Raw genomic sequence first — 17,935 nt, 5'->3', positions numbered from 1 at the left:
TAATGTTTACCTTGATATCTGTTTCGTTTGGGGTTGCTGGTTTTCTTTTTCGTCGGCGACGCAATCGTTGTCGCTTGCGTGCACACAGTCTTATGTTTGTTGGTTGTTGGGTTGTTGCTTCATCGCCGGCAGCAGTTGCTGCTGCGGCTGTCTTTGGCGACAACATGTTGCTGCTGTCTAGCTGTTGCAGATGCGTCTGCTGGTCATTGCTTCTACCGTGGTTGGCTACATCCTCGTCCTTCGATGCTGGCTCCTGTTGCTGGCTATTGTGCTGCTCGCTTGCAATGTTGCTGTGGTGTTTTGTACTTAAGCTCCTTGGTTGCAGTGTTGTGAGTTGCTGGTTGTGCCTCTTGTTGCTGCTGGTGGTTCTTGTGCTGCTACTGCTGCTGATGTTGCTGCTGCAGTGCGCTAATCTTACTGCCAGCCACAGCTCATCATCGTCAACTTCAGTCAGTTTCAGTTGTGCATTTTTCATAGTCTCTTTCGGTGTTGGTTGTTGCCAGCGGATATGTTGTCTGCTCTCTACTAGATTACAATAATATAATTTTCGGTTTTGTCGGCCTTATCCAGCTGCTGCAGCTTTCATTGTTCTGTGCGGGGTTTTTTTAGTTCCCTTTTTAGCTGTGTGCCTGGGCTGCCCTTAATACCAACTAATCTTACGAAATTTTCACCGCCTTTTCACGATTTCCCTTTATATCAATATGGCAAGTATATGCTTTATTGTTCGCAACGTTTTCATGTCTTTCTTTTGTCTTCTTATTTTCTTTACAACCCGAAGAGCGTTTTTCTATTATTTTTATGCGTTTTCCTACAATAAAAGTTTATACCACAACTTTTTTCTCGTTTCTGGGCTTGCTTCATGCTTCATTCATCCAATTTTCATAACTTTATTCCGCTGTTGATGTTCCTTTTTGCCTTTTCTCCCTCATTTGTTCGTGGTCTCCGATTTTGTATAGTAGTTGCTATATTATTCTAGATTTCGTATTGTTTTTGCTATAAATGTTGAGCTACTCAATTGTTAGTTCTCCTAATGCAATCCGTTGCAGTTGTATATGGCAGTGCTTTGTAGCATTTGGTTTCTATTGATTTACTTGACTTCTTCCTTAATTGTGGATGCAAAAGTGGCTGCTGTAAGGAAAAGATCAAATTTCTCAGTTAATAATATTTCAAAATCTGGAAGATACTTGTTTTATACAAATTAGGCTTAAGTGCATCGCTTTAATTTTCTCTAATCCAACATAGCACTTAACACACTTTCAATATTAATCCAAAGCCAATCGTTATTACCGAAACAACCTTAATCTGCATTATAGTTGCATTTTCAAGTACTTGCATTAGAAATTTACCCTGTGGCATCTGCCATTCCAATTTGGCTAAATCAAGCTTCTCAGATTTCGGCCCAATGGCCCATTCAGTAACCCCAGGCAATAACCTACGACGTTGCATTTGACCACAAAGGAAACTACGACATGCACAATTTTCGTTGGAAAGCTGAGAGCTCTCTAAGCAATTGCCCAAATTTTAGTTTCAATTACTCAAACTAATTAGTTTTGCTAAAACAATAAACCCTAAACATTTTGCATGCTAATCACTCCTAAGAATTTGCGCATCTGTCAGCTGGGATGTCAGAATGTGGCAAGAAGATCCTGAATGGCCGAAAGGCCTACTCGATGCCAAATGCGAACACTAAGTTGCAGTTGCTACCGCACTACCGCACTCCCGCAGGACTCCCAATTCCTGCCCAACTCGCACTGGCAGTCTCAATAAATAATGCGTATGCAAAACGATAAGCACACAAGGGTCCCAGTGTCCTGGCAAATGGCCGAGCAGGAATTGAAGCCACTGCAGGATGCGAAATGCAAATGCCACAACGGAAGGCCTTCGGGCAGTAACGGAATGGAGAACGAGAACAAGAACAGAACTGAACCATTCCTGACGTTGATGGACGTGTGCGGGACATTTATGGCATGTCCTGTTAAGCAGGACTCCTGCAGATCAGAGCGGATTTGCTGGGAACGGACCATGGAGCTTATGCATATTTATGCCGCAAGTTGTTACATTCTCCCAATAGTTTGCATCCAAAAGTTTTTGAATACGAAAAGACAATCAAACTTTGACCACACAATTACTTTGAACAGATCTCTGGCATAATCCGAGTGGTTGGAATCTATTTCCACTTCCCCCAACAGTCTGAATGTCAATTCGTTTTTTTAAATTTTTTGAAATGCCGACCGGTTTTTGCTAGCATCTTTGAAAGAAAAAAATAAAACTGAAAAAGAAACGTGCCCGACTGTCGGGGAGGAAAACAATAAATGCATAAAATAGAAATGTCAACGAAAAGTCCCTCTTCTGTCAAAGTTCAGTTTTGCAACTGTCAGTGGAATTTGAATTGAAAGAAATGGAAATAGCTTCCGTTTGGAACGAAGGGAGTTTTTTGACTCTGACATGTAGTGGGAAACATTGTTTTGCATCTAAAACCCTGTCAGCGACACACAAACATCACCACACTTTTTCATTCTTATTGTCGGCTCTAAATATTCGTTAGGAAAATATTTCATAGTGAATGGAGTGCCAAATAGCAATATTCCGAAGTCTGGGTAGTGTGATTGTTACATATTTTCATAGTTTTTAAACTTTACTAAACAAAAAAAAATTATAGTTGATTAGTTTAGAGAGTATTAATACAATGTCAACAATCTTTGAGATCGCATTTAATATTAAGAGATAGAGCTATTTTCATCAAATTTTAAATCATGTTCTTGTATTTGGCTACTTTTGAGATTTGGGCCTGCTCTTTCCACATCTGCGATGCATTTTTTAATAAAATCCCAAAAGGCTAGGAGTGACAAAGAAGTTTAGGGGAAACGGTTTCCGCCGGCGAAGAAATCTTTTCACGAAAATATCCCGCTGTGGGCACTCAAAACAGCATTTAAACTGCAATTGAACCTGTCCGGATGGGAAGCATCCAAATGGCGTGCACAAAACGATGATGCGGGAGATAGGGGACAGCTGCTTGCGGCAGAGACTAGTTGCAACTTGCAACTTGCAACAGTTGGCGGCGCGATGTGATGGCATTTTATGGGTCACTTGGCTTGGGGCGTCAGCATAACAACAGCGATGGCGATGCCACTCAAATATTTAGCTGCGCAATGGCAGGTGCAGGAATGGCCCCGGAAAGCAGGCAGCACTTTATTTCTTGGCCGCGTGCCCAGTGGCAAATATTGCGCATACGTACCGTGGACAAATGCCGAAAAGGTATCGTTTTTATTGCAATCGCTGTGAAATATTCGAAGAGTTTGCGGTCGTCTAATCAGCTGAAGTGGCAGACCGCAGAATTTTTAGCCCTCTTCTCGTTTTTGCCCCCTTCACCCAGCCAGCCGTATTGATGTATGAAATTTTGTGAAATTTATGCGATGGTCGTCGCATAAAATGAACGACCAGCTCACCAGACACGAATCCTGGGCAGTGGGCAATGGGTTGTGGAGAAACGGAATGGGCATGGGGATGTGGATTGGTAGGTGGATGGGGACGGGGAAGAATGGCAACTGTTGGCGTCGCATTGCAGATGAAACCATTTTTTCGGACTCCAGAGACTTTTCCGTTTGGCGCGTGAGCAAATTAATTTTCAGCGCACAGAGCAAAAAATGGTTTTTGCATGACGAACGGAGTGGGGGGGGGGGGGCTAGAGATGGAAATGGGCAAACTGCATGGTGTAAATGATAGCCAACCCATGGTGTGGTCGCCACTCGCCACTCGCCACTTTTCCCTCACACAGCTGGCTCAATGAATTATGAATTCGGTTGGCAAAAAGTGGAAATTGTTTTTCTTTTTCATTTTTCCCAGGCCGACTCTTTCTCTCGACCGGTTTTTATTTTGCGGCTTGCAAAAAGAATTATGTGCTGAATGTTCTTAGCCATGTTACGACCAGACTTTCCTTGGCGGCTTTATTTTCATTTTTGTTGCTGTAGAGTTGGCGAAAACTGGCGACAGTTTCGCAATGCTGGAAAATTAATATTTGTACAAGTGGATTTTCTGTAATATTTATCTGTTTTTCCTATTTTAGCTTCCAGCTAGCAGCGAAAAGTTGATGACAAACTGCGGGAATTTTTGGAAGGGATAAGGAGAAAGTGTGCTGAAGTTGTTTCTTTTGAATGTGACAAGAATTTAGTGTCCATTTAAAAATGTTTGTTCGTTCGTATATGTTACTCGCGTGCGAAATGTTTTTATCTGCGAGCTTAATGAACTTTGTAATTGTTTAACTAACATTAACATATATTCCTAATCAAACATTATTAAATATTTTTTTATTTTTGAACATTAGATGTTCTAAAAATACATGATTTGCTGTCGTCTAACGTATGCCATAAATAAAATTAAATGCGAAATTCAACAGAATTTTTAAGCCCATAATGCAGAAACAATTTACACTCATCCATTGAATGCCCACACATCTCCCTTTCCTTTGGTGTGCAGAACGAGTGTGTGTGTGTATGTGTGTGTATTTATTATTTATGCGACTGCTACGGATGATTTATGTTCGGTTATATTTGTCGACAGGCGACACATTGAAAGAGGCAGAGAGACAACACCACTTTACATGTGTTTGGTTAAAAGTGTTTGCCGTGTTTAATGCAAATATGCAAACAACAATGCCAGCAAAAGCATGGAAAGGGCCAGAACTGGGTATGATCAGCCGAAGGCAAGACCGAACATGGCCAACAAACAATCAACAACCGACAAACAAACGTGGCCCAGACAAGCAGGAGCACAACGACAACGACGGCATCCAGAAATATTCACGAGCTTGTCGGGAAAAATATACGTACATGTACATGTATCTGAATAGCATGCAAAAGAGTTCGAACTGTGAGCACCCAGTCCTCGGCCACGCCCATTTTGGAGCCTGTCCGCCCCGAATGTAAAATATTTCCCTTGTCTGCCGCTCAAAAAATAATTTATTTGCACTTACACGGCGAGCCAGAGCTGTTGGCCATGCTATCACCATCATTATCATCTTTGGTCGGAACGCAGGCAAAGGCATCAACATTGTCATGGACCGAAGTCAAAGTTCAATAGACTTAAGCCCAGAATGAAACTAGAGGCAAAAGCTGCCAATGAGGTTGAAAATGCAATTCATCACCCCAAGTTTTCCTGCTCTGAAAGGAAATTGAATTGGAATGGTAGACGTGAACGGGTGGAAAGCGCCCAAAACGAAGATATTCTGGGCAAGAAAGTCGAAGCGATAATAAATACGACCAGAAATGGGAAATTTAGGATAGCAGTGAAATGTTTTCTTTTTCCGAGACTTTAAGAATTATTTCGGCACCATATCGCAGTGCTGTTCAACTATTAATATTACAAAATGATAAGCCTAGGAAAGCACATTCTCGAAACCATATGCTTCCAACTCATTGAGCAGAACTTTTCAAACAAAACCGAAGAAAGGCATAAAGTATGCAATTTCAGCGTCTGCTTATAACCGAAAAAATATGGCCAATTTAATGGGCCAGAACCCGCCCCGAAAGACAACATCCCCGTTTTCCTTGACACATTACCGATGCGATGGGATGGAATGGTGGACCAAACCCTTTCAACGCACCAACGCATCTCTGGCGAAACTAAAAATCATAAAAAGCAAACTTTGCTGACCAACACAAACAGAAAAGGGAGAAACATGAAAAGGCGAACAAAATATCATAAAGCAAGCGATTTTTTAACAATAAAATAAAAGAAAGGCACACAAAAGGTACGACCCCGCCCATTTAGCCTCCTTGATCAACCCTCCGCCTGGGAAAACTGCTTTAACAACAGCACAGCTTGGCATTTAACACGGCCCATAAGACCAAATATAGAATGTCCAGGACCAAAAATAAATTACACGCCCATTATGGCCAAGAATCCGACTTTCGTAGATACACACCAAGGTCTCGGGCCCACAGGCCAAGCGAATGGAGAACGCTTTTTTCTACCCCTTTCGGAATGGCCAACACTTGGCCATTCCGTGATTTACCAAATTAGTGTTGCTGCAGGTCCGAATGGCGCTGGCCGTAACCGAAATCACATAAAATATGGCTAATACAATCCTTAATAGTCAATTCGAAAGCCCGAACACAATAACATTCTCTTAGCAGCATTATTTGTGCTTAGTGCGAAATATTTGGACTAAAAAAGCTCATTTAAGGATTTACGGTAATCCTATATTTCCCCTGCATCAATAATAAACAAAATGAGTTGAGTATACACGAAATTTCAAAATAATAAAAACAAATAATTAAACCTAGATATCACGTTTGAATGGAAATGCATATCATTTAACATATTAACTCATTAACGCCAATAAAGTCTAATGCAATTTTCGCAAGCTTCAGTTCCGTTTCATTTCAGGCGATAATGCAATAATGAATCAATTATACAAATAAGCAAACGAATTATAAACAAACAGTGAAACATGCATAATAGTTTAATTGTCCGCTGGGTATTAATATATATACCGCAGTGCCTTTAAAGAAAAACTACTCCCCTTGAAATCCCTTAGCTCCCCCACTGATAAATACACCCATATTTAACAGTATTCCAGTTGTGGAGCCATATAAATTCGATATAACTGCAACAATAAATAAGAATCATTTTGGGGGCGATTAACGTGGCGAACAAAGGGGGCCAAAATCATGCCCTTGTATGTGTGTGTGTCTGTATATATTGTTGCTGGATTAACCCTATAGGATTAACCCTAAATGTGCTGTGGCAATTATTGCCAACCGGATGACGCCGACGTCGACGTCGACTGCAGCTGGCATGCCAACTTAATTTTTAGCGCAGACGGCAACAACTTGACCCATATTTCCAATGAGCTGACACCCGCTCACCAACACAATCTCAGTGGCACTTAAAGCTCACACACACCCTCTGTCCAAACGGAAACCCTCGCAACACCCACAACCCCCCTCCCCCCCTCTCCCCACACCGCATCACATCCTATCCCACTGCACATTAACGTACTGAAAACTGAAATTTTTGTCGTCGAAGCGGCAAATGAGCTGGAAGATGGTTGGGGGGCATGGGAACGGTGTTTTGGGGGTCCTGCTAAACAAATATATATACACGTAAATCTATATAAACTGTTGGTCTGTGTGTGTGTGTTGGTGGACACACAGAGGTTTGTTGGTAACGAAAAACGAACGCAAAAGCGAAAACCGAAAACCATTGAAATGCCCATGATGATGATGATTTGGGGGAAGGGGGCTGTGAGGAGGAATGCTTTTGCGACGGCGCAAAAATAAATTAAGTAAAAATTAATGTCACAACAACGCAACAGAGCCAGGCAAGGGGAAAAGCAGCAGCCTTGGCTTTTTGAAATGAATTTTATTAGGCAGATGCGCTGGCTGGAACTTCCTTGCCCATTTCCCATTTCCCACTTGCCATTTCCCTTCGGCACTCCCTATCGTCAATTTTCCTACTTGTCCTACTTGGCCACGCATAAACAAACACTTAAAGAGCGTATACAGGGTGCTTCGGTTTCAAAATCAAATTAAGCGTTGCTGCTCCATTCCCCAACACCCTCACCTCCCCTTACCTAGCACCTACCGACGAAAAAAGAAAAGCCCCCAACCACTGCTTTCTCCCCAAAGAGAGCAGCTCTCTCTCTCTTCTGCACTCGCGCTCTCTTTCTCTGCCTCTGCGTGTGTGTGTGTGTGTGTGTGTGGAGAAAGTGCGTGCCTAGCGTGGGTGGGTGAAAGCTCGTTTTTGCTAAAATTTTAGCCCTGGATGCTGCTGGAAGTTCCTGCTTATTTCGCCAGCCTCCCCGAATGTTGTGTTGCCGTCTTTGGGGCACGCATAGAAATTTTAATGTTAGCCTCGTGCCAGCAGAAAAATGGAAAAAGCCTGGGGAAAAGCGTGGTGGCGACGTTGAAGAAAAGAGCTATCCCAGCGAAACTGCACGCAATTTAATTTTGATTTTCATTGCTCTGGCGCACGATGAGCGGCAAAATGCATCAGCATAGCATTTCAAAGATAACTCGACTATATTGCATGTTATTACTGCTGCATTGCAATAATGTCAGGCTGGTAAAATGCACGAACGACATCCTGGCCAACATCAATTTGGGGCAATTACACTCGCAATTTGTTGACTGTCTGCCACAGCACTTTATTTCATGTTTGCCGATTATTAGAGTTTATTTGTGATTTTGAGTAGTGGTAAATCCGTTTATTAGGCACCGAAAACATGTTATATTAAACAAACGATAAATTGTGTCGGATGCTGAGGGATTTACTATGATTTTTATTTCACAAAATCTACAGACAAAAATATCTTGGTTCTATGTTGAATTAAATCGGTTTTAATACATATTTCATTACCTTAATGTTGAAGTAAACTATATAGCACAGCGGCATATTATAAAGTTGAATTAAGATACATCTGCATCTGCGAATTTCGATATCTTAAGAGTAAGGCAAGAATTTAATTTCTTGGTAAAAGGATTTATTGTGGCCTTATATAAAATCGAATAAATCGCAATGTTTCGCTTTTGCCAAACAATTCGATTAGCAACTCTTTGTACTCCGCTTAACCAACTAATTGTGTAAAGCATGGAAAACACTTTACAGCTGGGCTTTTGTGCTCGGATCGAACCATCCACGACTTAAGTGCATTTTAAATGTGGCCTTTTGTGTGATGATTTTTCGCCGATATTCCAGCTGCCTTCTGCCCGCCATCCTTCTGAAACTCCATTAAAACTAATTAATGTTGCGGCGTTTAAAATAGTTGCTTGAAGGGGGGTTGGGGGGAGGATGGCTGCTGCAATATCAGCTTTAGCAGTAGAGTAGGAGTAAATAATAATTACTAATACCGTGGCTGCAGCCAGGCGGGGGATTATAGTCTGGGCCATGGCTTGCACCGCCGACAGGAACACCACCACGGGCGGTAATTCAGAGCACAAGCAAAGCAGATTGCGTACCACCAGCACCTCCTATCCCCAAGCTCCATTCGAGCTGAGCTGCCAGCAAGGCAATTGACCAACATTTTCAATTAATTTTTGCTCCAATAAGCAGGCGGGCTGCGCTACCAATGGAGAAGTGAGTGCGACAACAGTCGACCCACCAACCCACCTCCTTGACCTCCCAGCCTGGTGAGCAGCCAGCCACAAGCAAAAACCACCCACCTAGCCAACATTTACATGCTCCTCGGATAAAAGTTTGCTTTGGCAGTAAAGTTATTTGAAGCGCAGCTGTTGGCCAAAGTCAACCCTTGCCACAAAATGTTGCTGCAAGACCGAATATTTTCTTCATAGCTGTAAAATACTGTCTCAAAATTAATAAGCACCGTTCAATCTTCGACGGCTATTATAATACAATTTTAGTCGCAAAAACACTAGCAAAGTTTAATAACAATTATAATCAAATTTTTTGTCAGTTTTAAGTGATTTCTTTTGAAGTGCTTTTTTTCTTTTCCTATCTATCTAACAAATTTGACCCGATTTTTAGCTTTGTAGCTGCAAGAAAACCTTGTAAGTGATATGTTTTGTTGCGAGGTTGGTTTCTCCCTCTTAAACCAATGCATTTTCTACTTCTTTTAAACCACCAACTAAAAATGGTTGTAAATATTCTTGGAAAATATCCTTGCTAGCACAGACATACACACACACACACACACTGGTGTACGCACCTGCAGTTTGTGTAGCTACAACTAAACACGGTGCAAGTGATTCCATGTGCATTAACTTAAATGCTTTGCGGGCTGGGCACTTTGCGTTCTAAAAGGTAGAACTAAAATAAAATAAAATAAAAACCTGGGTAAAAAGGAGAAGAAGGTGGCTCACAGTTGCGAGCGCTGTGGAGTAGTCAAAAGGAGTAAAAAATGCTGGGTAAAAAAAATGCTTTTTCAAACATTTAACGATTTTTTAGGTCAGCCAAGAGCGCACGAATATTTTATCATAAAAATCCGAATGTACAGGCAAATATCAAATTGTGTGTGTGCGTGTGTGGCCCAGGTGCGCACATAACTTATTTCTTTGGCCTTAGTTTGTAAAAGGCAGACGCTCTCCAATATGCAGTGGGCTTTATGGGAATTTCCCTTTGGAAGTTGCATGCTTCTCAAATGCGAAACTTATTAACGTACTTCAGGATATGCATTAGGAGTGCGGCTGCCGTTGGTTTCTCTAATTGCACCGTCCACAAATGTTGCATCCACAAAAAAAACGTGGCCTTGCCACGGCTTGACAATAAGCAGCCTGCAAACTTGGCTTGCAAAAATTGTGAAGCATCAGCAGCAGCAGCACAAATCATGGAATGCAGCTGCGGGGGCATGCATTTTGTGATTATTGAAACACAGTCCTCGTCACTCACATGCACTCGTTCTCTTTCTCTTTCTAGCCCCGGTCGCTCCGTCTCTCTCGCTCGCTCTCGGGCCATCTCTCTCTTCGGTGCTGTAAATAATTTCAAAGTCTGCGTACCGCCGAGAAAAATAGGTCAACAGTGTTGCTGCCGTTAAACTGGGCGTGACGGCAAAAGTGGCGAGCTGAAGTTGCATGCGCCACGCCCCTTTGGATCCCTATGGCTCCTGCTGCGCCCCCACTGAATATGCCGCCCAAAAGCTTATAGAACATAAAGTAGCTAGCCCTAAAATTTAGCAATGTTTCGCATATTTCACATTCGCTAACGCCCACCCCCCACTCCTAATTGGGCTGGCGGTGTGGGCGTGGCAGGGGCATACATTCGCACACATAAATTGCACAGGATCAACTAGTGGTTAATATTTGATGGCTGCTGTTTGCGTTTTCCCGAGTCGCAGCAACAGCAGCAGCAGCAGCAACAACAACGAACTGCATCCGAGCTAAACTGCAGCGACCTACTTTCCGACAATGCATTTTTGCAGAGCAGATGCTGAGCGAATGGGGGCTTGGGTGGATTGTGGGTGTATTGGGGTGGCAGGCAGGAATCGGGGGTGGTAAGTGTTATTCGAGGGCTGCATCAACAAGTACACACTGAATAATTTGCAGGACTCCCGCTAGGTTGCGATGGGAAATGAGTAAGAGCTCTGGCTGCTGATTTTGACGAATGTCTTCGGCCAAGTGAAGTGAAGTTATCCCGTAAGGAAAGCTATAAAATTGCAATTGCCGAAGGAAAAGTTACATTTTTCTAAAAACACTTATTTATTCAATTACTAAAGATTATTGTATCTGAAGCTCTAGGCAATATTATAATGCCTTCATTTCATATTGTATGCTTGGGAATTTCAGAAGGCACTCTTTGATTTTCAAGAAAACCTAAGGAAAAATTTAAATGATTTTTATAAAATTTTGTATTTTTCTGTTCATTCTTCATTACTCTTTTTAAATTTTTATCAACATGACTTTATTTTTAACTGGATCAGGGTTTGAAATTTAGCTACGACCACTTTTCCCCAACCCTTTTACATTTTAACAAACATTTTACAGTTAACAAACGAACCATGTAAAAATTGCTCTGCTTAAAACTGAACATTTTCCGCCATCAGTGCGGAATCTTTGAGGTAACTATTTTTATAATTCGTTTATGCATTTGAAAAGTTTATTTTCCGTGCTCTAGTTGCCCAAGGCTTTAGCTCAACTGTTGCAGAGCGCTTTCCAGTTGCAAAGCTAAAACAATTTTTGCTAGCAAAATATAATAAATAAATAACTAAGCAGCAAAAGAGCAGACTGTGCGAAAAGTAAGGGCACAAAATATGTGTAAAAATGAAGAGCGGTCGGAAGATAAAGCAGAACGAAAGGCGATGGCAAAGGCAAAGGCAAAGGCAGGCGAGTCCAGTCGAGTCAAGTTGAGTTGAGCCAGGCCATGTCCTTGGGCGACTTCCCACGCAAAAATATTCACCAGCAAAGGTTACCCCAACGCAAACACACACACACACACACACACACATACACATCTACACGCACGCACACAGATACGAGTGAAAGCAATCAAAGTGAATGGCGGAAATAAACACACACATACACAGAAACAGATACGAGCACAAACACAGATACTCAGCACACCGACAAAGAGAGAAGAAAACAACATAAAAATTAAAGAAGCTTTAAGTATTCTCGTTGTTTTTGCTGCCAAGGGGGCAAATAGTGGTTGTGAGCTCCATCCACTTGCAACAAATCGTCCTTTTTCTTAGAATTTGCACGCTTTCGATGTTTATTCGCTCTCACGCACTCTCTTCGCTCGCACATTCTCTGCGGCGGATTTTCTCGGCTCTTTTCCGGCACTGCTCTCCCTGTTTACCCTAAAGCTCTGCTCCACGCTTCTTTGTGCAAAACACATATAAATGTGCAGCGATTATGGCTAAAAAGATCCGTGTGCCGCTGCCAGATACACTTCGCAAAGATACAAATACAGATACACAAAAGCGCTCGACTTTCGAAGCAGATGCTACGGCTTAAAATATAATATAAATAATGCTTCTACTTAAGCATAGAAATAAATCCTTTTAATTCAAAATATCCGCATTTAATCAGAATCAACACTTTTTGTAGCTTTTGCTGTTATTAATAAACGAAATATATAGTAGCAATTTTATATTTCTGAAATGAGTTAAAAGGTAATGAGCCCACAACGGTACTCATGTATCTACATGGATTTTAATCCCTAAAATAAAGAATTTCCAATACAGATAACGTTAAATATGAGACTCACACTCAGCCTCAATAACTTAAAAGTCCTTCAACATACATAGTTGTGAGTAAAAACATAACATTTCAAATGTGTCTGTTCATTCGTCTGAGTATTTTTAGCCATTTTCAAGTTGGCTTGTTTGCTGATGTGCTGAGCATGAGCACTCTTGCCTCGAATGTTTATGAATATTTTATTTACATAAGCCAGTAATCAGCATATGAGTCCATATTGCTGCTAAGGGACTCACAATCCGTAAGCGAGATATGATGAGTAAAATGTTTGTTTAACGTTTTAAATTTATCAGCCACAAGTTATGAAGCGAACTATGAGAGTATCTAATAGTTTGTCAGATTTGTTAAGCCTCTTAAGCTCCTAACATTAATTTTTGGTCACGATAAAGATTGCCTATCCTAACTATCTTTTTGTAATGTTAAAGAACACCATTGAATTAGAACACCATTGAATAATTGTAAACATTTATATTATTATGCAATACAATTGGATTTGGCTGAGGAATAAAGCCCCTACATAATATATATACTATATATCCATTATATTATCTACCATTTAAAACAAAAGCAATTTAATTATGATACGCTTTATTCTCGAATGATTTAAATGATTAAAAATTAACAATCAATGTTGATATAACACAGCCCAACGCCAAGGGATGAACCTGACCCCTTCATGGCACCCACTCGTCCACATCCACTGTCTTCTGCGAATACTGGCACTCCATCTCCTTGTTGGCCAAAGCAGCCCGCTCCTGGCGATATCGTCTACCACCGAGGAGACCCACAATGAGCAGAACAAACAGGAATCCACAGGCAACACCAATGATGGGTATGGTCCAGGGATTCAGCTCATCGTCATCGTCGATAGCTTCGTTCAGCCCGAGAATTTGGTCGAGCAAAGTGCGCCGACAGCTGAGCACTCCAGTTGCTTCGCCACTCTCCTCCGGCACATAGCCATCGGAGCACTGACATACACCGGAGTCCAGGCATGTTTGATGCGGACCACAGCCGGATTTAAGGCAACCCACATCATTGCTGTCGAATTGCTTCTCGCGGCATTCGCCGCGGAACAGGACAAAGTCATCCGGACAGTGGGTGGCCGTGAATACTGCTGTTGAACTGGTGCTCGGCGAATCCGTATTGTCCTCGGTGGTCTCCAGTTCCTCAGAGATTGACTCTGCACTGAGCTCGATACACCTCTCTTCGGCCTTATCCCACCGATATCCGGAGTTGCAGGCACAGCGGTCCACATCGATGCACTTGCCATTGGCACAGCCATCGCCCACCCGGCAAACTGGGGCACATCCACCACTCACACCATCGTCAGTTGGCTGCAATTGGGTGTACCCGTCGCGACAGGCACATGTATTGGGCGTTACGCACTGAGCACCCGCAGGACATGGGGTCTCGCAGATGGGTTCACAGTAGTGGCTGCCATCCTGGTGATTTCTGGCTGACACGTAGCCGGAAATGCACTCACAGCGATCTGGAGCGGCACAACTGGCGTGGGCGGGACAGCCCCGACTGCAGATGGGCTCACACAAGCCGGACTCCACCTGCAAGTAGCCGGGGCAGCACTCCCTAACCAACCTGTGGGTGACTTGTTCCTCCTCTGAATCGTAGATCTCTGTGATCTTCTCAGTCTTCTTCCAGATCTTCCACTTGGATGGCTGCTTTACTATGATCCGCTGTTTGGTCACTGGCACTGTGGCTCGTATCGTCTCGTTCCTTTCGCAGTAATTATCACGCTCAGCGTTCGCTGCAATGGAACCGAGCACCAAAATCAGGGCCCAGATGAATTTCATTTTCCAGTTTGACTTGTCCGTTCGCAACTGCAGTCGGTACACAACTGAATTTTCCCAGAACAAGAAGTGCGGACGACAGCTAAGCTGGCCACGCAGGCAGTGGACTGCGGGGAGGATCGGCAGAGAATGCAGGCAGGCCACCAGATAGGACACAACAACATCCGCAGCTAGATACAATCGCTTTCTACACTGAAAACAATCTCATCGAGATGTTGCGCTAAGCCGAATCTTGCTGATATTCAAATAATTAATAAGGCATTGGACTTATTAAAATCTTGATAAGCTTATCAAAGGGTTAAATACATTTAATTTTACAACATATTAAACTTGTCACAATTTCGTTCAGTGCTGTGATCTCGGAGGGTTGCAGCATATCTGAGCCGCTGCCAAAGGTCACCACCGGATCTCTGATCTTTCTGACTTTGAACCTCCCCCCTCTTTATCACAGTGCACTATCTAAGAGTGTAGCTTTTCAGTTATTATCATAAAACCCGCTTTATAAGTTGCCCGCATAAAGACGTTGATAATGCTGAAAATAACATAACATAAAGATGTAATTGTTTTCCATTGAGAATCGTTGCCGATATGACTCACAAAGAGCGGAACTAAACGGTTTACATTGATGTATTTTTACTTCACGACTTCCTCCACATATAATAGAAAATAATAATCATTTTACACTATTGCGTTCTTTAAAAATTAGTCAGATTTTTTACGATTACTTCATGTCTCAACAATTTGTTCCCAGGATTTTTCCACTTAACTCTTATCAAGTGGTCCTTTTTTGGTACCTGCTTTTTTAGAATTTTACCTGTTCAACTAGCTGTTTTCTTCTAATAGAAACGAAAAATTGTACATTTTCCCAGCAGGCAAGATTTTTCTCTCCAATTTAATTGACAGAAATAGTTTCCGTATGGTAATTTTGGACCATTTGATTTTTAGAAACGGTGGGAAAACATAAAATCGAATGTCTATTATTAAACATCAAAAATGATAATGTAACATTGGAGAAATGTTATTCCTTTGTTTATCCATGTTAAAATACAATTTTAAAGTCAGTCTGCATAATATGCTTTTCCGTTTGACTTTCCACAGCGCCCGGTCAAGCAATTATCTCAATTGAAATATGATCCCCAAAGCGTTTAAGAGGTCACTCATTGGCAGGCTGAGCTTAATGCGCTTTTACAAAACGCAAATCAATTTGGCAGGATGAAACTCATAAATGTTTGAGCCACTTGAATAAATTCTGGCCCCCAGGAAGCCTGACGTCATTGGGCTGGTGGCAGTCGCACATTTGTTACTTTTGTCACGCTCGTTTCGAGTCGGGATCTCTGGGACAATGTTTTGTTGAGCACATTCACAGTGAACCCGAAACCCCATATATGTATGTGCATGTGTTTATATACAGAAACGAGTACATATAGATGGATGTGTGAGTATATGGGAACGAGTGTCAATGCAGGAACAGGCGGCGTATAGGGCACGTATCCTGTGCCGCAAAATGCTCCAACTCTTCGCCCCGCGGCCTGACTTTATGGAACATATGAACGGATGAATGACAGCTGACATAGAGACAAAAGTGTGTGTGACACAGTCACATTCTAATCTAAAATAATTGAATTGAAGTCAGATTGCAACTGATGCCTTGTTCCGTGTGTGTGTGTGTGTGTGCGTGTGCGTGGCTATGTATCTGTATCTGTATCGCACAGATAAAGATACAGATACGGCACGACGTTCTTCTTTTGAGCGAGTGTGGCAGTGCTGGGTATCCCAGTTGTACTGGGTGTGCAAAGTATAACTGTTGTATAAACGATAAACGGCATGTGCCACTTGCCACTGACAGTCAACCCGTATCTGTATCTTTCTGGCGGCGTACTCGTATATTTGTATCTTTTGCAGCCGCCAGTTGCCCACATCACATATGCGAGGCGCCGCCTAAGATAATTAATGGTTTACGGGTTTTCGCTAACTGGATTTTGGTTTCTCATTGTCTTCACAGCATCCCGCAGCACCCACGGCACCCATGGCACCCATGGCGCACGAAAAGCGGAAAACGTAACCCAACCAGCACTTCACTTCTCGTCGAGATTTCTCACGTCGGCGACTGCAATTACGTCGGAGGCCTAGTCAAAGTTGTGGCCACCCCTTGAGTTATTGCCAAGCTTCGTCTGCGATTCGCGACTTGCTAATTGCCAGCCATAAATTTGCATTATCTCACGTAGAGGTAAACTCCCGAAAAAGCGTTCAAGGAAGTCCAAGTTCCGCCCTATCCCGTCCGTGGAACTGTTAAATTATCTAAGTTGCTGGCGGACCCAAAAACTTTGGCCCACCTCGTGTGACATCTGCTGCTCAAATGCACAGGCACGTAGCTGCCTCCCAATCAGTTTGGGTTAAACTAGGTGGTCCTGGTGCTCGCAGGTTCAAGATTCACTTGCCATGGACGGTTTAACTGGCAGCTTGTTGGGGCATTTCATGGCTAAGCCTCCATCGGCACCTTAGCCCTCCGACCCGCACTCTGCGGGCGAAAACTTTTGGTAGCACGAAAGTTTCCAGCTCCCGAATGATATGACAATAATTTTAATTATAGATTAGCAGACAAATCCTCGAATGAGCACTAAAATTTCACAAATTATGACGGCCAAAGAAGTTGTGCCCATAAAGCTACCTACTCCGAAACCTTAACACACATTTTTGTTCGATAGAAATTTCTTGTAGAATTGTATCGCTCCAATTAATTGTACCTCCTTTATTAGAGAGTAAAAAAATTAAATAAGTATATATTAAATGAACTTGCATACGTTCGTTTTTTCTGTAATATTTTATTCGGGCTTGTATTGTTTTTAAATGAGTTTGCATATCCATTCTATTTTCATTTAAAAATAACTTTCCAGGTCATGCATAAAATAGTTATGACCACTTAAGTTCGGTTCAAGGACTCACATCAGCTTCTTGCTCTTAGCGAAAATATACCTAACATCTGCAAATTGTGCTGACCTTTTGCCATCGCTATCCAACTATCCATTTCTATATTTACCAACATCTGCACTGGCCTAGTTACGGCTAATATTAAGTGGTCCAAGAAAAAGCCAGCGAATTGTTAACCTTAAATCCCTTTTTTCATTCGCGAAGCGAAGGTTAATGGAACAAGCACAGAAAGCTGAGGCGTAGAAGTCCAACAAAAAGTGAGCATTGTTTGTCAGCTTTTGTGCGTTGGACTTGCCAGCTGCCAGTTGGCCCGACTACTATTACAAAAAAAACACACACACACACACACAAAAAAGGACACTGAGGAAAGGAAAGACACACGTGAGAAACTTTGCAAATGGAAAAGTGAAACTGAAAACTGCGTCGCCGGCTGTGATTAAAAAAGTAGCGACGCCATTTGTTACACTTATATATGTATGTAGGCAGTGGATGGGTGGGTGGGCGTGTATATAATTTGGTTCATGGGCTACTCAGCTACTCATCTCACTCGGCTGC

At 42.3% G+C, this 17,935-nt stretch overlaps 2 protein-coding genes across 5 annotated transcripts in view; both read right to left on the bottom strand.

Moving 5' to 3' along the window:
• Positions 1 to 17,935, bottom strand: part of nAChRalpha5 (nicotinic Acetylcholine Receptor alpha5) — a 54,232-nt gene that overhangs the window by 32,316 nt on the left and 3,981 nt on the right. For all 4 annotated transcript variants that reach the window (NM_205985.3, NM_001370005.1, NM_001259098.3 and 1 more), the window contains exon 3: positions 11 to 1,128. In NM_205985.3, coding sequence (NP_995707.2) covers positions 11 to 475 — 465 coding nt within the window. In that variant the 5' untranslated portion in view covers positions 476 to 1,128. The remainder of the gene's footprint in view (positions 1 to 10; positions 1,129 to 17,935) is intronic.
• NimC4 (Nimrod C4) lies at positions 13,223 to 14,504 on the bottom strand. The gene has a single exon (NM_135854.3). The coding sequence runs from the start codon at positions 14,453 to 14,455 to the stop codon at positions 13,322 to 13,324; it is 1,134 nt and encodes a 377-aa protein (NP_609698.2). The 5' UTR covers positions 14,456 to 14,504; the 3' UTR covers positions 13,223 to 13,321.

This window comes from Drosophila melanogaster, chromosome 2L (assembly GCF_000001215.4).
Source record: "Drosophila melanogaster chromosome 2L".
In the NCBI taxonomy this organism is placed as follows: Eukaryota; Metazoa; Arthropoda; class Insecta; order Diptera; family Drosophilidae; genus Drosophila; species Drosophila melanogaster.
Note: the sequence above shows the minus strand (reverse complement) of the source record. Positions and strands in the feature narration are given on the sequence as shown.

Bases quoted from the DNA above. Each gene is read 5' to 3' on its own strand.
- NimC4 (NM_135854.3), bottom strand. From the start codon at position 14,455: ATGAAATTCATCTGGGCCCTGATTTTGGTGCTCGGTTCCATTGCAGCG.